This window comes from Nothobranchius furzeri, chromosome 11 (assembly GCF_043380555.1).
Source record: "Nothobranchius furzeri strain GRZ-AD chromosome 11, NfurGRZ-RIMD1, whole genome shotgun sequence".
Lineage (NCBI taxonomy): Eukaryota > Metazoa > Chordata > Actinopteri > Cyprinodontiformes > Nothobranchiidae > Nothobranchius > Nothobranchius furzeri.
The window spans coordinates 66,696,328-66,719,461 of NC_091751.1; the positions used below are offsets into that span (position 1 = coordinate 66,696,328).

The 23,134-nt window shown below is 44.5% G+C and overlaps 1 protein-coding gene and 1 long non-coding RNA gene across 6 annotated transcripts in view; one reads left to right on the top strand and one right to left on the bottom strand.

The window, feature by feature from the left end:
• ttpa (tocopherol (alpha) transfer protein) overlaps positions 1–20,304 on the top strand; it is a 29,176-nt gene extending 8,872 nt beyond the window's left edge. For 3 of the 5 annotated variants that reach the window (XM_054744719.2, XM_054744762.2, XM_054744794.2), the window contains 5 exons: positions 1,949–2,205; positions 6,835–6,988; positions 16,007–16,200; positions 16,668–16,778; positions 16,915–20,304. In XM_054744719.2, the coding sequence (XP_054600694.1) occupies positions 2,026–2,205; positions 6,835–6,988; positions 16,007–16,200; positions 16,668–16,778; positions 16,915–17,163 (888 nt within the window). In that variant the 5' untranslated portion in view covers positions 1,949–2,025 and the 3' untranslated portion in view covers positions 17,164–20,304. Of the gene's footprint in view, positions 1–799; positions 1,881–1,948; positions 2,206–6,834; positions 6,989–16,006; positions 16,201–16,667; positions 16,779–16,914 lie in introns of those variants that run through there. The other 2 variants (XM_015957603.3, XM_070541763.1) reach the window with 2 other exon arrangements.
• LOC139061867 (uncharacterized) lies at positions 12,703–13,379 on the bottom strand. Its single transcript, XR_011515509.1, has 3 exons — positions 13,303–13,379; positions 13,102–13,173; positions 12,703–12,902 (listed from the first exon to the last, which is right to left on the bottom strand). It is a non-coding gene; the product is annotated as an uncharacterized lncRNA (long non-coding RNA).
• Positions 20,305–23,134: the final 2,830 nt, after the last annotated feature.

Genomic DNA, 23,134 nt, shown 5'->3' on the forward strand with positions numbered 1-23,134 from the left:
ATAATGACAGAATCAGTCACCATTTGAACTGAAATGACGACCAACAAAGACATCAGAGGGTTTTAAAACTGGAAAATGCATGTGGGAGCTGCTTTTTATTTACCTGATTAGTCCTTGCTACTGTTGAGCCGCGGCACTGACTGCCTCGCCTCCGTCAGGGTGTCCCAGGGCAGCTGTGGCTACATCAGAGTGAGAATGATTGTAAAGCACTTTGGAGTATTTGACTTAACAACACCCTCTAGTCAGTGTTGGGTAAGTTACTTCAAAACTGTAATGCATTATTTATTACTTGTTACCCTCATTTTAAAGTAATTCATTACATTGCAATATTACTGATTTTGAAATGTAAGGCATTACACTACTTTTGCATTACTTTAAGTTACTTTCACCAATATAACTTCAATATGAATCTGGTAATGTGACGCTCAGTGAGCTCATGATGTGGTGTCTGAGCTAGGTGTCATGGTCTGTGTCTGCGTCTTTTCCCATGTGTCTCCTGAGGTTCTCCATCCCTCTTTAGATTCTCCTTTTGTGAATATACCAGCGGCCGCGCGCAGGACGCAGCTGGAGTATTTGAGCCATTACCGCTGCATTCTCTCTGCTCATAGAATGCCCGCAAAGCTGAGTCCATAAATGATGTCATATATGTGGGTACTGGATCTTTTTTCAGGCTTCCCGCAATTTGAATTTTCAGGAAACCCACATCTTGCTTCTGGGTTTAAAAATGCGTTGTAATTACCGCGTTACTGACAATTGTACCGAGTAAATATTACCATTTTCTTTCCCTGTAATAATAATAATAATAATAATAATAATAATAATACATTTTATTTCAAAGCGCCTTTCAGGACACCCAAGGTCACTTTACAGAAAACACGTAATAAAATACAATAAAACAATAATAAAACCCAAACAAGAAAAAACAAAGAGAGAAACAGTTCAATAAAATCAGAGGTTGTAGGCAGATTTAAACATGTGTGTTTTGAGTTTTGATTGGAAAAGGGTAAAACTGTCGATGTTCCTGATGTCTGGGGGAAGTGAGTTCCAGAGACGGGGAGCAGAGCGGCTGAAAGCTCTGCTCCCCGTGGTAGCGAGACGGGCAGAAGGAACCGCAAGATGGATGGAAGAAGAAGATCTGAGAGAACGGGATGGGGTGTGAATACTTATAATGGTGGTAATGCCTTACATTACCACATTACAGCAAAAAGCAATGCATTACTTTTGTACCGCATTACTCCCAACACTGCCTATAGTGAGGTGCACCATTCTTCGTGTGTGTGATGTCTGCAGTGTGTTTATTGTCAAAGAGGTTTCACAATAAAAGATCCAAAAGGAATTCTGAGACACACTGATGATCAGTGAAAACTGTAAAATAGGAAGTATGATGATGTGTGGGTTAGTTAGTTTTTGGGTCATCAGTGGAGCCGGTGCTTAGTTCCATCATCTGTTAAGTGTCTGTGTTTCACCATTTCCCTTTAAACTCCCCGACTGTTTTACTTCCATCAGAAACCACTCGTCCCAGTGTCTTTACTCCACACCTCCTCTTGTTTTCTGTCGCTATGCCTGTGAGTTTCTTCAGGGAAAGAATGAGTGATGCATGGATTCAGACTCAGCCAAGTCCTGGATGTACATGTGCATTAATGTGGTTGTTTGAAGTGTGTCAGAGGAACATCACGACAACCTGCTGTGTTACAGTCAGAACCTTTTCATGTTCCTGAGACAGAAACATGCAGGTTGTTTTACAGTCGCAGGATAAATAAATGTTATCAGGACAGCCTGACGAGTTCACCGGGATGTTTACGCTGACCAAAGGTCTCCAGTGTGTGCAGAGTGGAGAACGGTGCAAAAGCAGAACAGCGTGAAGAGAAGGACATGTGTATGTATGTGCTGTCTTTTAACTTGAGACTAACCTGATGGTTTCTTCTCCTTTATCGGTTTCCCTCTAAAGGCCCACGGTCCCTCCCTCTCCAGACAGCAGCCTTCATAAGAAGCTCACCAGCAGCTGGTTCTGGATCAGAGTTCACCATGAACGGGGCCCAGCTCAGTGAACTCCCGGACAACTCGGAGCAGCTCCTGCCGTTTGTGGTGAGCCTGAGGCGGGCAGCCCAGCAGGCCGACCAGCGCTGCTCCATCTGGACCTTCTCTGATGGATTTCTCATCAAGTTTCTCCGCGCCAGAGACTTTGACGTAGCTCTGTCTCTGAAGGTACAGCACCACCACACAGCCTGCTACTGACTTTTTAATCATCGAAAACCACAGCAGGATACACACACACCTGCTTAGACTCTATTAAAACCTGGATGGTGGGAGCTTTCTACAGCTGATTGAAGATAAGACTGAGATCCTCAACTGTGCCCCAGACAAGCTGGTTCCCAAAGTCAGAGACTCTCTTGGTCAGCTTGCTTCTCACACCAAACCTCCTGTCAGGAATCTTGGCGTGACCTTTGACCCAGCTCTCACCCTGGATTCTCATGTCAGTTCTCTTGTTCGCTCTTCCTTCTTCCATCTCAGGAACGTTGCTAAGCTGAGTCCCATTCTGTCTCGCTCTGAACTTGAGACAGTTCTCCACACCTTCATCTCCTCACACTTAGACTACTGTAACTCTCTTTTCATGTGTCTGAGCAGAACCTCCCTGAACCGTCTACAGGTGGTTCAGAACGCCTGTGCTCGGCTTCTGACCAAGTCCTCCAAACACACCCACATCACCCCGCTTCTCCTCCAGCTTCACTGGCTGCCAGTCAACTTCAGGGTTCATTTCAAGATCCTGGTTCTGGTCTATAGGGCCTTACATGGACAAGCACCATCTTACATTGGTGATCTTCTTAGTCCCTACACCCCCAGCAGGTCCCTGAGGTCCAGTGATCAAAGCCTACTGGTTGTGCAGCACCAGGCTAAAGACCAAAGGTGACAGATCATTTGCTGCTGTGGCCCCCAGACTCTGGAACTCTCTCCCCCTGAGCCTGAGATCAGTGGACTCAGTGGTCTCCTTTAAAAAGCAGCTGAAAACTCACTTGTTCAAGCTGGCTTTTGTATGACCTTCTTCACCTCTCTCTCTTTATTCTGCTCTCCCCACCTGTTCCACCTTCCTCAGGATCCACTGATTTCCCTCTTTCCTGTTCACTCTCTCTCTTTCTTAACATTTTTAATCACAATTGCCTATTTTTTGCTCATTTTAAATATATTTGCAAACATTTTCTAAATTCTTTTTTGTATTTTTACATTTTTTGTTTTTGTGAAGCGCCTCGTGATTTTTATCTTGAGAGGCGCTATAGAAAAGATATTTTTTCTTCTCCTTCTTCTTAATGAAATGTCACTCTGACCCTTCTTCTTCTTCAATGTTCAGATCCTAAACCAGAGGTGTGCTCAGATGTGTTGAAACCGGGGGGCCCAGCCCAGAAATACTTAGAAAACATTACATTCGTTTTCAGTTATTGTTTATTCAGCTGTTTCAAACAAATGCTGGTTAACACACCAAATCTTCCTCTTCCTTCCTTGATTATTTTCAAATAACTTGTGATTCATAAAACATTTACATCTCAAGAGATGAACTATCTGAGTGGACACACAATAGACAACCTCTAAAAACCTGTTTAAAAACATATGAGCGTCTGGCAGAAACACAGCTGAAGGATGAGGAATCCCTCAGGTTCACGTTCAGGTTTAAGGAGGATTTAACTTCCAGTTTCTCTTAATGTGCTGAGGATGTTCTCCTGACTCTTATTCTTTTGTCTTCCACTCGGCCATGTCTCCTCATTTTAATAACAAAATGCACAACGTCCTGTTACGAACAGAGGCAGCGAGTAAAAATGTTAAAATGTGCCAAAATCCAAAGATCATTGACAGACCTTCAGATGGTCTGCAGAACTACTGACCAGACTGCTCTGACTCTTCAATGTCAACAGCAAACTTACAATAAATAACTTTGTTCTCTACTTTTATTACTCATCTGAGGAAACACAGTTTAGCTCTTTATTCAAACAAAAACATGATTTCATCTATTTTATGGTTCAGTCCATGTTTCAATTAGATAAAAGTGTGTGTGTGTGTGTGTGTGTGTGTGTGTGTGTGTGTGTGTGTGTGTGTGTGTGTGTGTGTGTGTGTGTGTGTGTGTGTGTGTGTGTTGCTGAATCAAATCAAATCAAATCAAAGATACTTTATTAATCCCAGAGGGAAATTAGAGTTTCAGTACACACAATTCAGAGATCAGACATACATGGGCAAGACACATGACAAGAATTGGTGACTGTGGTCATTCGCAACCCTGAGTCACGCTACCTTAATAGAGATAAGAGGGTTACATGAGGATTGGTTCAGGTGGAGGGAAAAAAGGCACTTCAGAGTTACCCTCCACCAGCAGGGCAGCTTTGCTTGGCAAAAAAACACCTCAGACAGAGATGCAACAGACTTCAGACAACAGAACACAAGTGTCAGCTAGGTGGGGTGGTGGGTTGGGACTATCCCCGCTTCAGCTCCTGCAGCCACGATAGAAGCAGCACATATCACCTCAGTGTGGATAGGGAAGGAGCATTAAGGGTTGGAGGGTTGCAGTGACCCTGGAACGTTTCAGCGGCCTTCCCGCAGTCCCACCCAGGCTGGGAAAGGAGGCAGAGTTGAGTTGCCATAGCGACGGCACATTCCACATATCTTCTGAGGGGGGAGTTTTCGTTGGAGTCTTGCAGGCTCAAGGACGCCAGATTCCGATTAGAAATTGTTTGGGGGCCAGACAGAGATAATTTCCTCTCTGTCTCACAGTTTGTTGGTCCTCAACCTCTCAAAATCCCAATAATGGACATTAATCTATCCCAATCCGTGCTGATTCGTCCACTCTCTCCTTGATGGCATCCATCTTTTGTGCCAATAATGAATCTCGGCCAAAGTCCCAAGCTTACGATTCATCTCAACAATTACGTGAGTCTGAATTCACATCGCGGTGCAAACCATCTCTGAGCTCCGGGATCAGGCCAATATTCCTCGACAGCTCGTTAATTTTCCGGTAAGCCAGGTAGCCTCCAATGCCAATGAGCAGGAAACCCGACACCAACACCACGAATATCCACACGTCTTCAGAGTCCTCCATAGACAGCTGAGATAAACAAATCAAGTTCCACTGATTTCAGGAGTCCAAGATGTGTCCAACTGGGTCTGTACCGGCTGGGCATCCGGGAGCCCCTTCTTCCGTTCTCATCGTTGAAAAAATTGTATCAATCGCGTTGAGAGACCAACTGACAAGATCAATTTGAGTGAATTTCAGTTTCCAGAAAAATGCAGAAGCAGCCGTGCACCCAGTACCCAGAGACAGACAAAGGGCCTTGAGGATAAGATATGGAGGAGAGGAGAAAAAGAAGCGTCTGCACCCGCCAAGAGTTGGAAGAAGAAAAAGAAAAAGCTGAGATGTTCTGCCCTAAGCTGGAAACAGAACATCTAAACTCCTTGAATAAGGACAAGTAGAAAACACAAGTTCAGCTGATTTAATCTCCAAGCAGAATTCATTAAAAATCATTACCTGTTAATACATTTGTGATCCTTACAACAACGTTTTATCAGAAATAATCCTTCATTCATAATAAGTTGTTGACGTTTGGATTTAAAATGGTCCCAAATACAGAAAAAAGTCATGTTCTTTACAGCAGAAAACCAAAATATCAGCTATGTAACAGATTATTCATTCAAGATCAAAACGGAACGGCTCAGAAAGAAACAAGGAATGAAACTCTCGATTTACCGGTCAATCTACATTCCCACCCACACCTACGGTCACAAGCTTTGGGTAGTGACCCAAATGAGTTTTCTCCACAGGGTGTCTGGGTTCTCCGTTAGAGATAGGGTGAGAGGCTCGGTCCTGCTGGAGGGGCTCAAAGTAGACCCGCTGCTCCTCCACTTCGAGAGGAGCCAGTTGAGAAGGCTTGGGCATCTGATTAGGATGCCTCCCTGATGAGGTCCGAGCACGTCCAACCTGGAGAAGACCCGGGACACGCTGGAGGGACTATGTCTCTCACCTGGCCAGGGAATGACTTGGGATTCCCCCAGAGGAGTTGGCCCAAGTGGCTGGGGAGAGGGAAGTCTGGGCCTCCCTGCTTAGGCTGCTGCCCCATGACCCGACTCGGATAAGTGGACGAGGGAGGATGGATGGATGGAATAAACAGTAAATTCTAACAGAACAGCATCATACCTGAGGGGTCATAATTTATGTGATCCGTTGTGCAACAGAATGATGAATGGGAGATATTTTCATATTTATTAGTTCAATCAAAATTGTATTTGTAAAAGTGCTTAACAGCAGCCAAAGCTGGGACAATGGTGACAACAAGAGTTAAAAAGTGAGTTGAAAGACTCTTCGTACAAATGTGGGTCCAGGAATCTGAAGATCTTTTAGAAAGGCCACCAAAACCCAGGAGTTGCTCAGTGAGCAGCCCATTCTGGTCAGAGGCCTTCAGCAGACATGACTTGAGCGATGACATCAGAGCGTAAATTTGAGTGTTTTTTGGTTGTGCTGTTTATGTATTTAAGATTCTGGGTCTTTGTTTTAATGATTGTGTCTGCATGCTGCGCCTCAGCTCCACAGAGTGACCAGCTTGTTTTATCCTCAGTGACAGCAACAATAACTCAGCCAAGCAGGTCAAAGATCCGCATCTGTAATCTAGACAGAGAATCTGACTTTTAGCACATAAAGCGTCTTCAGACATGATGGAGCAGCTGTCAGCGGGAAGGCTGCAGGCCAAGCCGGGGCCTTTCCGTGTGAAGGGTGCATGTTTTTCCCTCGGATGTGCTGTTGGCTTAGGGTTAGGGTCACTAACGCAGGATGCACTCATGGAATACGTGATGTGGCTTTTACAGCTCCTACTGAACTACCTGCAGTGGAGGAGAGCGAGTCCCGAGATCAGCAGCTGTCTGTCTCCCTCCTCTGTGCTTGGACTCCTGAGGGCGTTGTACCACGCAGTCCTCCCCCACCGGGACCACGTCGGCAGCAGGGTACTCATCTACAGGATCAGTGAGTATACCTGGGGTAGACGGAGCTCTGCTGTTACACACCTTCTTTGGTTTCTTATTTATCAACTGATCTTACCAACTGACAATGTGAGTTCCACTCAAATCTGTGTGCGAGTCATTTTACCACACTCACAATGCCTAGAGGGTCTGCCTCCACTGGGTCTGCCTCTTCCTGTACCTGGGTGAGTGGCTGCAGCCCAATCCTGCTAACAAATCCATATTCTGCCACGTGAGTACTGGCGGACCAGTAAAGACAACCAACACAGCACAAACATTGAAAGGTTTATTGATAGGGAAGTGAATGGAGACGGGAGCAAGCCATCAACGTAGTCAGGAGGCAGGCAGGAACGTTACCAGGAGATCAGACAGCAGGAATGTCCAGACGGGGTAATCCAAGACCGAGGTTGGGGAACAAAGCCAGGTCAGAGTCAATGAGGCAACAGGTAATCCAAAAGGGGTGAGACGAGGAGGGAGGTCAGAGGACGAGGCAAGGTCGAGATCCGCAGATGCGAGGTAAGTAATAAGGCTGGAGAATCTACTAGGGATGAAGCATTTTTGACGAGTACGAGCATGAAACGAGTAAAACTCGTAAATATCTGTAATCGTGCTGAAGGAAAATCCTCTTTGGGTAACTGACTGTCTTCACGCTCTGTGATTGGCCAGTCACATAGAGCGCCCGCCCCTCCCTACACACAAAACTCTGCAGCCGGGAGCTCACAGCTCAGTCCGCGTCCAGTCCATCCACGCACACACACACACACACACACACACGCGCGCACACACACACACACACACACACACACAGTAACGGATCTCTCAGTGCTTGCTTCACTGTTCACGTTTCTTCAGTACTCCCTATGTTTTCTTCAGTTTGCTTCTTTTTAAAGTAACTTTAAAGTTATTTAAAGTTACTTTTTTTCGTAACGTGCGTGGTGCATTTGACAAGACAGAGCCGAAAACGGCTCGTGCTGCGTCAGTCACTGCCTCCGCTCCGGTCGGGGTTTTTTCCCTCTCTCTCTCTCTCCTCTTCCTCAGGATCCACTCCCTCTTTCCTATTCACTCTCTCTCTTTCTTTACATTTTTTAATCACAATTGTCTATTTTTTGCTCATTTTAAATATATTTTAATCATTTTCTAAATTCTTTTTTCTATTTTACATGTTTTGTTTTTGTGAAGCGCCCCGTGATTTTTATCTTGAGAGGCGCTATAGAAAAGATCTTTTCTTCTCTCCCTCTCTCTCTTAATTCATGCACTTAAATATTAATGTTCTGATTTTTTTAAAAAACTTGTTCTGTAATAGTTCCTTTACTATTGTGATCAAAAACATTTAATCTCAACTCTGAGGCTGCTCTGTAAATAGTTTTCAAATAAACAATACACATAGCAACTTCTGATCAGACTTAAAATAACATATTGATGTAAACCACACCCACTTCCGGTTAAACTACACCCACTTCCGGGTTAGGCCACGCCCACTCCGAGTACAGATACAGATAATTTAGATGGTTGAACAGATACAGACACAGATAGTGGTGTACTCGCTCATCCCTAGAATCTACTGACGGGAGTGTTCGATAATCTGGCAGTGACTGGATGGCAGGATGGTTCTCACATATCAGGGGAAGCAGGTGAATGGAATGGGCTTGATGAGGCAGGAACAGGCGCGACGAATGAGGCTGATGAGGAGCAGGCTGTGGTTGCAGAAGAAACGGGGCGTGGCTGGAGCAGGAGCATGACACATTCAGGATGTTTCAGCTGAATGGAGACCTAACTTCTTTAATCGCTGTTTTTTACATATCTGCTCCAAGTGCAGCTGGAACGTTGTTGTTCTCTGAGCCTCTTTGGAACAAAAATCTGCGTGTTGCGTTCTGGTGGCTGTGGGAGATGATCTGTTTGGGGATGAGACAACAGAACAAATAGTACGAATGAGAGCTTTAGGTTTAGCTGGATTCATGTTTATGAACTCCTGCCTGCTGTTGTGTAGGAATGAAGGAATGGTTGTTGTAGACACTCTGAACATCTTCCATGTTCCTTAATCCAGAGCCTGATTATCTAGTCAGATGGGATGTTTAACACCGTACTAGCTCATCTACAGGTTTCTTTCCTACTTATCCAGGCTCAGGTCGTGGGGGCAGCAACCTAAGCAGGGAGGCCCAGACTTCCCTCTCCCCTGCTACTTGGGCCAGCTCCTCCAGGGGAAACCCAAGGCATTTCATGGCCAGCTGAGAGACATAGTCCTGGGTCTTTCTTTAGGTCTCCTCCCAGTTGGACATGCCCATGAAACCTCCCCAGGGAGGTGTCTTGGAGGTATCCTAACCAGATGCCCAAGCCATCTCAACTTGCTCCTCTCCATGTGGAGGAGCAGTGGATCTACTCCGAGGCCCCTCCTGGATGACTGAGCTTCTAGCCCTATCTCTAAGGGACCCCAGCCACCCTGTGGAGAAAACGCATTTCAGCCACTTGTATCCACAATCTCGTTCTTTCGGTCACTACTCAAAGCTCGTGACCATAGGTGAGGGTAGGAACGTAAATCGACTGGTAAAATGAGAGCTTTGCATTCCAGCTCATCTCTCTTCACCACAACAGGTCGGTACATCACCCGCATCACTGCAGAAGCAGCACTCACTTCACTCATGAACAAAACCCCGAGGTACTTAAACTCCTCCACTTGAGCAGAACCTCTTCCTCTTCCGTTTGGACTGTCTGTACCCTTCAGCCGCTTCTGGAGTCCCACAGGCCAAAAAAAAACCCTGATAGGACTCTTTCTTCAGCTTGACAGCATCCCTAACCAACTGGCCACTGGCCCACTGACTGCGGACGCAGCTCCGATTGGCTGCCTCGACAATGGAAGCACGGAACATGACCCACTCGGACTCAATGTCCGCTGCCTCCTCCGGAACATTTGGAAGCTCTGTCGGAGGCGGGAATTGAAACTTCTTCTGACAGGAGACTCAGGCAGACGTTATCAGCAGACCCTCGCGATACATTTGGGCCTGCCAGGTCTGACCAGCATCCTCCCCCACCATCGAAGCCAATTCATCACCAGATAGTGGTCAGCTGAGAGCTCCACCCCCTCTTCACCCGAGTGTCCAAGAAACGCGTCCGCAGATCAGATGAAATGACAACAAAATCGATCATATGCCAAGATCACATATGGACACCTTTATGTCTGAACATGGTGTTCATTATGAACAATCCATGACGAGCACAGAAGTCCAATAACAAAACACAGCTTAATTCAGATCAGGTGACCGTTCCTCCCCACCAAACCTCTCCAGGTCTCACTGTCGTTGCCCACATGAGCGTTAAAGTCCCCCCAGCAGAAACAGGGAGTCACAGGAAGGAGCGCTCTCCAGCACATCCTCCAAGGACTCCAAAAATGGAGTCTGAATTATAGTTTGTTGCATAAGCACAGACAACTTTCAGGACCCGCCCCCCCCACACCCTCTCGTTCACCGGGGAAAACCCCATAGTGCAGGCACCAAGAATGGGGGGCAACTAGTCTGCCCACCCCTGCTCGGCTCCTCCCAGTGGGAGCAACTCCAGAGTGGTTGAGTGTCCGACTTGAGTCATGAGTGTCATTCAGAACCCTCGTATCCGGAGAGTCAAGTCTGAGTGGGAGATGATGGTTTGCTCCTAACTGATCAGAGTAGCTTCATAACCACATGAGACGCCATATTGTCGCATCCACATACCCCCAGAATTGAGACCTCCGTACAGATCCAGATGCCAGGTCCACAGACCCTCCTCTGGTACTGGAGCCGATGAAACAGCGTCGACAGTACGGCAAACCAGTCTTTGGACAGTCTCCAGGTAAAAAGCGACAGGTGGTTCACAGCATCAAAAGGGGACCCTCCTTGGGTCAGCGAGTTCAGCTTTTATTCTGAAAGGCAACGTTGCTTGGTTGGTAACAAACAACAGAATTTTCCCAGCTTGATGGTTCTCAGCTTAAAAAGAGAAGTACAGAATGGCCGGTCCAATACTTCACTTAGCATGTGATGAACAATAGAGTTATTTGATTTAATAAAAGAAAAGAGTCTCTTCATCTTCTGTCTTCATTGCTGGAAAGTAAACAGTTTAGAAGCAAATGCATGACCTTGAGGCTGTTTCATGCACCTGGCGCTGTGTCAAAGGCAACTGTGGATAGAGGATAAATAACCTTGAGGAACAGCTCCTTCATCACGTTACACTGTAGAGGCTACAGGATGAAACCTGCGTTTATTTATTCTTAAGGAGCACCAGATGTTTTAACAACAACGGTTATTAGCCAACAAATAATTTGTAAGCTTTACCTACCGTTTGGATTCATCAATAAAATTCGTAAATATGGAAATATTTACCAATTTATTACGTAATTAGGATATCCGTGGATATGCCTCGGGGCACCACCCCTTTTTACAGGGAAAAATGAATCCAAACCTCTATCAATCTGTCTAAAGTTCGTAAAATTCTTTTAACGAGCAGCGGTCATATTCTATCCAGCACAGACAAATTCACTTGAGACAAAACTTAATTGGTAATAACATTTATTAACTAATATAATCACCTTAGCTCCTTCAGAGCGCTAGCCAATCAATATCAACCAACTGATTTTATCAGACAAACAACAAGCAATGAAAACATGGAATGATGATGTGAAGTAACAATCTAATCAGACCGGTGGGGTGGGATGATGATGTGATCAAGCAATGGTGAGGCTGCTTGATGATGTAATCAGGCAGAGATAGGCTGATTACCAAACTGGAGGGAGTTTTGAAAACAAAATGGCGGATCCTTTGTTTGGCTGAACCAAGGATCGAACTGTGTGTGTGTGTGATTTAGCTTGTCTTCCCAAACACGCACAATCAGTGGGTGTGAGACCCTGATCAGATGCGTATTTGACGGTGTGAGCAAATGTTCACAGTAAACTTAATCAAAACACTTCAAATCGCTTCACAAAGATCAAGAAACAAAAACAACAGATCAGTCATTAAGGCAAATTACATATCTAAACAGTCTGTCAGCCTGGCCACAGCATAAACAAACTTAGATATTAAACAATAAAAGAAACGGAGCTTACTTCGAGATGGTCCGTTGACGCTTTTGGTACGGAAGAGAGAGACCGTCTGTTAATTTAAAGCAGTCACGTGGTCGACCGCTTGTTTTGGACTATTAGAGAAGCGGGAGAGAAAAAGAGATATAAAAATGAAAAAAAAAGAAATCTTGAATGAACGAACACAAGGCGTCCCTCAGTGTCCGGGGCTGAGCAGATCAGAAGGCGTTGGTCCGTTGATCTCAGCAGCTAGGCCTCATGCACACGCTGTCCGGAGCGGTAGGAGCAGATGAACTGGACGGGAAGAGGGCGATTTCCGCTCTGCGCCTCGGCTTTATAGACTCGTCCAGCGGGCGGTCCCTGTATGGGCCGCTATCCACTGGCGGCGTGTCAGACTTGGCGTCACTTGATGACGTCATCAAGCTGCTGCCGGCTGCAGAGGACCATGGGACATGGACAGAGGCGGAGCTGGCCTAAATGGCGCCCTGTGCGAGATCCCCCGTGACGCCCCCCCCCCCCCCCCCCCCCACACACACACACACAAACACACACACACACAAGAAAAAACATTACACCTACAACTTAGTTTCAAATGGCGTGGAGTGTATTATAAATAACAACGTTTGCTAACTGAATACAACATCCAGCTCCTGGCCACCTTCTCACCACTTGTCAAAGTTCTACTGAAAAAGTGATGATGACAACATCTGCCATCGCCTTCATTCCTGGGAAATATGAAAGTAGTTGGCACCTTAGTAGGTCCTCTTCGAACTAGCTCTGTGCGTATGCTGTCTGTAATTGGTGATGGCCACTTGGCTGGGTCTGAAGAAAGAGGCTCATCATCACCTTCAATGGGACTCACTGGTTGATCGTTCAGGCTTCTCTATTGACAGAAAACAGAAGCGTAACTCAACACATTGCTATGTGGACCATTTCACATATTCTATTAAAATACAATATGTGACATTCAAATTTCTCTAATGTTTGCAGGACACACACACACACACACACACACACACACACACACACACACACACACACACACACACACACACACACACACACACTTGTGCAAAACTTACCTGACATATCTTGTTGGGGAGATGTGGCAGCGGGCTGTCCCTCGTCAAGTTCACATATACTGGTAGGTCTCTCTATTGACAGAAAATGGAAGCATAACTCACCACATTGCTATATGGAACAATTCCCATATTCTGTGAAAATACTATTTAAATGTCTATAGCTAAATGTTTGCTGGACACACACACGTGTGCAAAACCCACCTAAAGTATCTTCCTGGGGAGATGTGGTGCCAGCAGACTGTCCCTCCTCAAGTTCAAATACTGGCCTACTGGTATGAACAGTGGAGGTAGATGGCTGTTCCTCAGTGGCAGCTGATGCCATCCCAAAATATCTGCGTAGGGCTCCTGATGTTGCATAAAACAAACAATACAATCTTCATGTCACGTCTGTTGCTTAAGCATTTTAATTAAGATGTTACAATGAGCATTTACAGTTTTCAGCAGTGGTGGAAAGAATTCTGAAAATCTGTACTCAAGTACAAGTACTGTTACATTGCTAAAATATTACTCATTTACAAGTAAAAGTACTGGTGTTAGAGAACTACTCAAGTAAAAGTACAAATTATTCATAAAAACCTCAGAGTATTATTTATTTTTAACGGCTGATGTCACCATCACTTCTCCAGACTGGGGCTGCCTGGAAATTGTGTGTTTTCCTTTACCAAAAGTTAAAACACCAACAATCTATTAATCATTAATAATTGATAAAATACAAAACAAGTGTTTTTCCCTCTTTTTTTTTTTGTCATTTTAAGTTTTTATTTCCTTATTCAGCAAATGTCTCCGGCACACAAAGAACTAAATGACCAGAGGAGCCACAACTATTGATTAAATATCCATGAATCCATTTTAACTGGTTAAATTCTTCAACTCTCCCACGCTGCTTCAAGGTCAGTGTGAGTTAACATAGCCGCGGTGTGCTGTGCAGCACACAACGCAACACGATGACATCATCGACTTGTACAGTGCTGAAAGGCGAGACAGTCTCAACTTTCAGCTAAAAAAAGACCGCTCTAGCTATTATAGTTTTTATTTTATGTCAGATTACAGTATAAACGGGATCTTACTAGCAGGGCACCTCCAGCGGCCCGCTGCCGCTCCGTTTTTCGTGGGGTAAATAATACGTAGCTCATTTCCCGAGTCCAAATAGAAAGGCGAATGGCGCCAGCGCGAGACCTGCCGCCCGCCGTCAATGTATTTCAGCAAAATTCTCAAAGACTCGTTTTAATTTGATAGCGTTTTGTTATCAGCCTTTCGGTTTTCCCACTCTTAGCTTTTCATAAAAGCTCATTTGACAAAGAAAAAGCTAGCGGTTGGAAGTAGTTCTAAATACATGCAACGTAAGAAGCTAGCAAAAGACATTTGAAGGGATCATCATAGCACCATGCAAAACGTTCAGATTAGAGAGGTTAGTTAGTCAATAAGTTGGGGGACAGGCGGGAAAAATACCAACTAAATAATAAAGAGATGCATACCTGCATCTTTTCCTCGTTTCTCCTCCTCTTCTTTTCTTTTTTTCCGAAATTGGGCACCTGATGGCTTCGACCGCTTCTTCTCCATTATGTTTGTGAGCGGTGATATGTGAAACGGTACCTGTATCCTTCCATCATCACTCTCCGAGATCCCTCCGCCCCCCACCTGATGAAGGGCGCTATAGAGCGCACTACAGAGGTGCGGCGGACACAAGGGGCGCAATAAAATCCCAATATAAACGCAAACAATGACTTTGTTGTGCTTTTATTACAGAAATATTATTATTATCATCACTCATCACTATTATTATTATGAAGAACATGTGATTTCTATGTTTTGTTGATGTATCGGTTGATGGAAGAAAAAAAAAAGAAAAAAAAGAAATTAAATGGCGCCCCCTCCAGACTGCCGCCCTGTTCGGCCGCACATGTTGCACATATCAAGCTCCGCCACTGGACATGGAGTCCCTGCTGGCGCTGATATCAATATCCTTTATCATCCACGCTTCAGGGTGTAGATGGCACAGTCCTTTGGAGAAAATACTGCGTAGTAATTTTCTTATGAGGGCAGGACCCCAACACAGTCAAGAAATTAAGCTACAGTATAACATCAATATTTACCTAACAACTTACGACTTGACTCGGACTTGAACGCCAATGACTTGAGACTTGAATCAACTTGCATCTGTTGACTTGATGATGACTTGAGCTTATTTGAAATTTTTGCACAAAAGTGGCACGACATGGACAAAAATCATGAATCTCTCATGGTTCTGGGTGTGATCTTGTTCTGCTAACTGCAGCAGCACTTTGTTTATAATCAGTTTCAGTTACACTTTCTGCTTGTTTGAGTAACTAAATGAAGCTTTAAGAAACTTCAATTCTGGGATTTATTTATCATCATTGTCATGAAATTGAAGTTGGACTGGTCACTTGATTATGACTTGAAAATTCAAAGTTAAGGACTTGGACTTGACTTGGACTCCCACATCATTGACTTTGGACTCGACTTGGACTTCCACATCATTGTCTTTGGACTTGACTTGGACTTGACTCGAGACTTGACTGGAAAGACTTGTGACTTACTTGTGACTCGCAAAGCAGTGACTTGGTCACACCTCTGTTGAGGTGAGTCCGAGTCGAAACCTCTCAACCTCGCATACCAACTCAGGATGAGCGGCAACAGTTTCTGTCAAGTTTTTTTTCACTTCTTGGCCTACAAATAAATTCTGGAGTTCCTTCTTTCACCTTCGCTCCATTAGTACATCATTGTAGAGACTGATTAGAAGCACACTGCCACTGTGACCCTGTTGACCTGCCCCCCACCATCATAGCAATGCACCAATAACACAGATCTAGGTGCTTTGACACTCACTACCTTTACCTACACAACTGAGGACCTGTAAACCATTAAATTAACTGTTTGTCTGCAGGTCAGTGGAATCCAAAGGAATGGTCGGTCTTCCAGGTATTCAGAGTCAGCCTGATGACATCAGAGATCATCTGCATGGAGACAGAAACACAAAGACGAGGACTGAAGACCATTTTTGACCTGAAAGGGTGGAGTTTGAGCCATGCCTTGCAGATTAATCCCTCCCTTGCTAAAAAGATATCCTCTATACTCTCGGTACGACTTAGGTCATGCTACATGAATGTCACCTTAAACAGGCTTTCTGCTGAAGAATATGGAGGAGACGATGATACAAAACTCACTGGGGCTTTGTTTATTAGCTGTGACCTTGGAAAACCTTGGGATCACCCAGAAGTGATTGAAGGGTGGTGGGAGAGGAATGTCTAGGTTTTCTTCTGGACCCTGTTACCTCAAAGACCCAACCTTGGATTAGTGGAGGAAAATTAATGCATACATTTATAATAATAATAATTATTATTATTATTACATTAGTGATCTCCAGCTCCTTCCCTCCTCCTCATAGAGTCTCTAACGCTCAACAGACTTATGCATTTCCTTAATACTTTGGCTGCTACTGTATGTAACACGTGATACTTTTGTTAGTTATTTCTTCCTACAACAATATTTTTTAACTTTGCGTTGCTAGACGACACACCTATATGTGACCGTGTTTGTCTTTTCAGGACTCGTTTCCATTAAAAGTAAAAGAAATCCATCTGGTCAATGAGCCGATGCTCTTCCGTCCGGTTTTTGCGATGATCCGCCCGTTCCTGCCTGATAAAATAAAACAGAGGGTGAGATTCAGCATCCGCTTTATTACATGGTTACAGTTAGTCATCTCTGTTCCACTCTTCCAATTCTCTCTCAAAAATATAAAATTATGATTTAGAATTTTGTTGAAAAGTGAAAATAAAGCCTTCTCTGTTACAGGTCCATATGCATGGAACGGACTTCCACAACTCTTTGAGCGATTTCTTCCTGCCTCGTGTCCTGCCTCCAGAATATGGAGGGGAGGGACTAGGAATTGAAGAAGCGTGTCAGGACTGGACCCATCGCCTGCTTCAGTCTGAGGACATTCTGAAGCGGATAGCTGAACACCCAGTTGGGGACATTTACACCGGTCCTTGTGACTCCTCTGTTACAGAAGACGTTGACAGTGAACAGCGTTCTAAAAGATGACGTTTGAAGCTCCTAGACACATAAGGTGGACGAGAGGGTTTAACCCTCCTCAGGGTGCTGGTTGACTGTGGCGGGCTGTGCACGTACTATTATGCGAAGATCACATTTACTTTTATACCACCCGCCCCTCCGGCTGCGCAGTGGCACAGTGGTTAGAGCTGATGCCTTGCAGCGAGAAGGTCCTGGGTTCGCTTCCCGGCCTGGGATCTTTCTGCATGGAGTTAGCGTGTTCTCCCTGTGCATGCGTGGGTTCTCTCCGGGTGCTCCGGCTTCCTCCCACGGTCCAAAAACATGACCGTTAGGTTGATTGGTCTGTCCAAATTGTCCTTAGGTGTGTGTGTGATTGTTTGTCCTGTGTGTCTCTGTGTTGCCCTGCGGTGGACTGGCTCTGTGTCCACGGTGTACCCCACCTTATTGCCCATTGACCACTGGGGATAGGCACCAGCCCCCTCCCCCCACGACCCTACATGGACAAGCGGGTTCAGACAATGGATGTATGGAGGACCGCCCCTCCATACAATGGTCAACTTTCTGATTTTTTTTTTGTAATAATTTTCTAAATAACTAGCTGCAGGTGTCTAGTATGCACATGGTGTCCTAGCATTGGTCCTGACTCTGGATAAAGGTAGCCGAGTTACTCTGATGGGCTGGAGACCGGTCCAGGGTGTCCTCCACCTCGCGTTACATGACTGCTGGAGTTAGATACCAACTACCTGAGGCCTTCCTGAGGAAAACGAGCTTTACGAGTTTAGAAAAGCTGAGGGAAACACTACTTACTTGTACGTTGAGTTTGTCGCCATACATAGAAGAAAAACAAATCTAATTCATTCAATGACACTTTTTGTCTTAAATTAGAAACGTTAACCCATTGTAGACTTTAGACAGATCTTTGTGAGATAATTTCTGTCCTTAAAGCAACACTAAAGAGGTTTAACACTTTAAGCTATGTCTTTTAAACTGGTTTCAGTGATTCTTGAGCCATAAACTTGAGTAACATCTGGATAGCGCTCTGCTGACCAGAAACAGCACCTAACAGGTTTATGGTTTGGGTAGAAACACTAGTGGTAGGTCTCTACCTGCTTTAGTGCAATAGCTTACTGTGCTGGTAGATAACATAAAGGTTAGCAGTAAGTCTTTTAGTTCACCGACCGTCAATGAAAAGCACAAAAAGATGAATTTTTCATTTTTTGTTGGCATCATAGCAGGGCCTGGAAGTAAAAGTACGAGAGCAATGTCTTTGGAGGTGAAGCAAAGAGCAAAAACTGGAGTGACTCCGGGTTTTTGGAGCTGAAGGAAGCTACAAAATCATGAAGTGATGGTGACCTGGCTTTGTTGCTACTGGACTTGTAATTATTTTGTTTTGTCAAACACTGTGGATTTTTATTACTTTGTGGTTTATTTTAGTATCAGTGGACTTGTGTTAGCGTTAGCTTGTTGTTAGTGCTAGAAGTCAGATGGAGTATCAGGTACATTATCTGCTACTCCCTGGTGGAGGATCTACAGATGGTGAGGGCCAATTTTATTGGATTCTGCCCTTGAAATACAGTCAATGCATGTTTTTATTACTGTTACAGGGTTAGGGTTATTAAAATTATACATATTATGCTATGCCTCATAGCATAACTTGTTAGAAAAGCTTTGACCTTTCTCTCTCTGCCGCTCTGCTCACAGGAACGGTTTCCTCACAAATGCGGCTTCATTTAAGTGGTAACAGACTGCCTTTTGAATGACTTTTATTTTCTTTTCTTTTTTCGTGTCCTGTCTGGCTGTGAAGCAAGCAGAATTGATGTCTGAATGCTGGTGACAAGCCTTACAGATTTACTCTCAGGTGGAGCATCAAAGCGTCTGCTTTTAATGATACTTAAAACTTTATTGTTATTGTTGTTGAATGCTTTGTAATTCCGACCAGACACGGAGACAGAGGTGAAAGAGAAAGGAAAAGAAAAGGTGGGGAGAGAGGAGGGGGGGTCCACAAAAACAAACAATGAACAAGAGTCTGCTTCTAGACCTGCAGAAAAAGACAAAAAAAAGCAAAAGGACAAAAAAAAAAGGAACACAACAACAATACAACAAGATCTAGCTATCACTGCGTCAACTTGATGAAAAAATATATAATCAACATTGCTTAACTGAAGAATCACGATAATAAATCACAGTGCATTAAGTGCCCACCATAGTTTTAAGACCTGTGTTGAACGTGCCCAAGCCCATACTTTTGAGAGCACCATGTGAGCACCTGTGTGTGTACACGCGCTTGTTTATGTAAGGTTTCTCTATAGGAGCGTCCAACAGAGAGTGTGAGGGACCACAGATCCGCCCCCAAATATGCGCAGGAGACGGGGGGAGCTCCAAGTCCCAGAGATCCAGGCGCTGCTCCAGAACACAGGAACCCCAAGGAGACTGCAACCAGAAAGGCCCCCGCCCCCCTCGAGAGGCGCAGAGGATCGCCCCGGGGGGCCACAACCAGCAGCCGGCAGAGTCCCTGGAGACATCAACGGCAAGCCCACAGGCCCGCCCGCAGCCCCCCACCCCCCCAGCCGGCCGAGCCCGGGACCCAGGGGCGACCACCCCTGCCGGGGACCCAGCAGAGCCCAGGGACCCAGACCCCACCAGGACCTACCAGGCAGATGCCAAAATCCCAAACCCCCAGACCCGGTTGCCACGAACACTCAGGCAGACCAAGGCACAACCCCCCACACCAGGCGTGGCAGGGGGAGGGGGGACGAAGATCCACATCATCAAGAGAAGCAGCAGTGCCGGGACCGGAGTGGGTGGGGTGTGTATGGGGAGCATGAGTGGGTGTCCGGCGTGCATTTTTGTGAGTCTTGGGTTGTGTGTGCGTGTGTGAGCGTGGGGGAGGGAGTGTGTGACTGTGTTTGTGTGTGGCTGTGTGTGTCGGGTGGGGCCTTTGGCTCCTCCCCTCTCCTGGAGCTTCTCTTGATGATGTGGATCTTGAATGAATTTGTTACAACATAATGACTGATCAAACACAAACTTTCTGAGGTTTAGTGCATATTTTTCTAGATGAGGATTGAGCCACAAAGGTGACTCAGACATTTTTTAACAAATATCAAACTTTGATAAAGACGAGTTTGTGTTTTACTCAAGGTAAAAGATAATAAAATGATGACCACAACTACAGTTCAGACCCACTGAATTCTGGATGCTCGGCTTTCTTTCAGAAAATATTTCATCTGGAGGAATAATCCACGGATTGAGGCTTCCAGAGTCTCACGATTTGGCTGTGAGACTCTGCCTCACATCAAATATCCAGACATGTAGACATGTTCTGTCAGAGAAAATCATCCTTAGCAGCTGGATAAACTTTGAAAGGACTTTATGGTCTGACCACCAACATGCTGGATGGGACAGGATGGTTTTTTATGATCTCAGCTTGGGGAACGTCTTCCGTTATGCTTCTAAGAAATAATAATGGATTAGGTTTAGAAAGTGCTTTTCTAGGCTTTCCATTCTCCACACACTCGCACATGGCAACACAGACCAGAAACAAGTGTGTTTAAAGCGTTTACATTGTTTGCTTCAGACGTGCAAGCCTAATTAATATACACATTTTGTTTTTAAGAAAAGAAACTTGTCTTATGAATTATAAAAATGGGCTTTTCTAGATATGTAAAGTACAATAAGCTGTTTTCTAGAAGGCAGAAATTAGAACACTCACAGGACAGTTCACACGCACACATGCACACGATAATCAATAACCAGTTAAATCACTAAGAGAGCAAGTGGCATGGTATGTGTGTGACTGGTACGTTTACTGGTAAATTTACTCTGAAGAATTAACATTTTAGGTTGCCCATTTGAACGAATTTAAACTTAATATACAAGTAAATAGTAAAAAAAAATGTTGCTGATCAGCGGTGCTCCCTAAAGGTGCCTCCCCAGGGAAGACTCCCCTCACTTTATTTGATCTTATTCATGTTCGCACAAGCCACACATCCATGTACTTTAATCAGGACATCAATGTAAAACCCAATAAACTAACATGTAATCAATAAATCAGAATTTAAAACCAAACACGTTGCTGCTGCTGCTGCTGCTCACCTTTTTCAAAAAGTATCAATATCAAGTTTTTTGTGGACGCTTTGTTAAAGAGCAAGTCAACCCCTACCAGAGTCTAACTCCACTCCCACTTCATGTTTGAAAAATGCAACACATGCTGTTGCCTGGCAGACCGAGAAGGCGGAGCTGCTAACAAATACACACACACACAGGCTCACCACAGCATTGTGACATCATAATGTACCAGTTGACATCATAGTAGGGTTGTCACGGTAACCGGTATAGCGGTAAACCCCGGTAAAAAAGTTGACAATAAAAATAACCGTCCAGTTTTTAAAAAACTATATTATCTCGGTGGGTTTACCGTGGCCGCGGTTTCGGCGCGATGACCCTTACCAGCCACCGTCGCTTCAGCTGAAGTTCCCGCTGCGCGCACACGCACTTTTTAATTTGCAACGGCACCAAAACTTTGAAGCTGAAATAATGGCCGAAGGAGGCGACGGCAGCGCCCAGGACATCCATCAGCCCTCAAAGAAGACTAAATCGGAAGTATGGGCATATTTTGGATTTCTGAAAAATGCTGAGGGACAGTTAATAGAAGACTGCTATCCCGTTTGCAGAACGTGCCGGAAACAAGTGTCTGCAAAAGGCAGCAACACTTCAAATCTCATGGCACATCTGCGTGACGATCACCCACGTCTCCACAGCCAGTGCAAGGTAAGTCAACATGAGCATTTTAGCTTAAATGCATGACGTGAGGACTTTTGGTTGAGGGAGAATGCAACGAGTCACTATATGCTGCAGCCGCAGCGTCCTCTGCCAGCATTCAAACCGCGTCACGGACACCCTGTTGCTGGATGAAGCATCTTATTTGTTGATGATGAAGAGAAATATACAATTAGTTCCTTGTCATTGATTTGTTTACTTATTCAATGCCATTTATACTTGAACATTTGGATTTGATTACATAGTGTAGTAGTTATTTTAGTAATTTGTTTAAAGTGGCTATTTATTTTAAATACATATTTTTTTAAGGTTGACTTGTACAGCGCTCAAGTCAAGTGTGGACTGGAGTTTTAGATTTTCATTTTGATAATGAAGAAAACAAGTATATGAGAAAACAAGTGGTGTTTCTTTGATTTGTTTACATATTGTTTATGTTTTGAATGTTTGGATTTGTATAATTTAAACCTGCACTGACTACTGTAACATGTTCCAGAAAAATAAGCTATTTGTTCCTTTACTTGTGAAAAGTTGCACTTTTGCTAAGGCTTTGTGTTATTTTAGGTTTCATAAACACTGTTAAACCTTTTCAGAACTATTTCAGTTTGTGTAGAACAGGACTATCAATGCTTTCTGAACATATGCAACACCGTTTAAAAAATACCGCGATAATACCGAAAACCGTGATAATTTTGGTCACAATAACCGTGAGGTTAAATTTTCATACCGTGACAACCCTACATCATAGCATACCTCTTAGCCAACAGCGGTGGCAGATTTAAATTAAAATACGGTGCAGAGTTTTTACCCGACAACGGCACAGCACTGCCAGTTTTAGGCAGAATATTTAAATTTTAACTAAGATGCACTGAAGTACCAAATCATTGACGACACGTGTCTGCAGCACGATTAGACACTCGTTTATTTAGTTTATCAGCAAAAAAAAGTTAATTTGGGGGTGACTTGCTCTTTAAAACAGCTGAATTTGTCTGTTCTAAAATGCTGAAACACTTGTTGAAACGAAGATTATAGAAGGACCTGAAATGTTTCCTATTAAATTGTAGGTAAATGTTTTAACTGCATATTGCTTTTAAATGAAAAAGAATGAAGGTGCAACGCACAGCTAAAGGCTCCAGTATCCCTCCCACTGTCTTCATGGGTGACCCCACCAGGAAAGTTGACCGTTGAGCAGGGTTGATGGTTTATTCCTTGAGGTCCGCGTGGCACG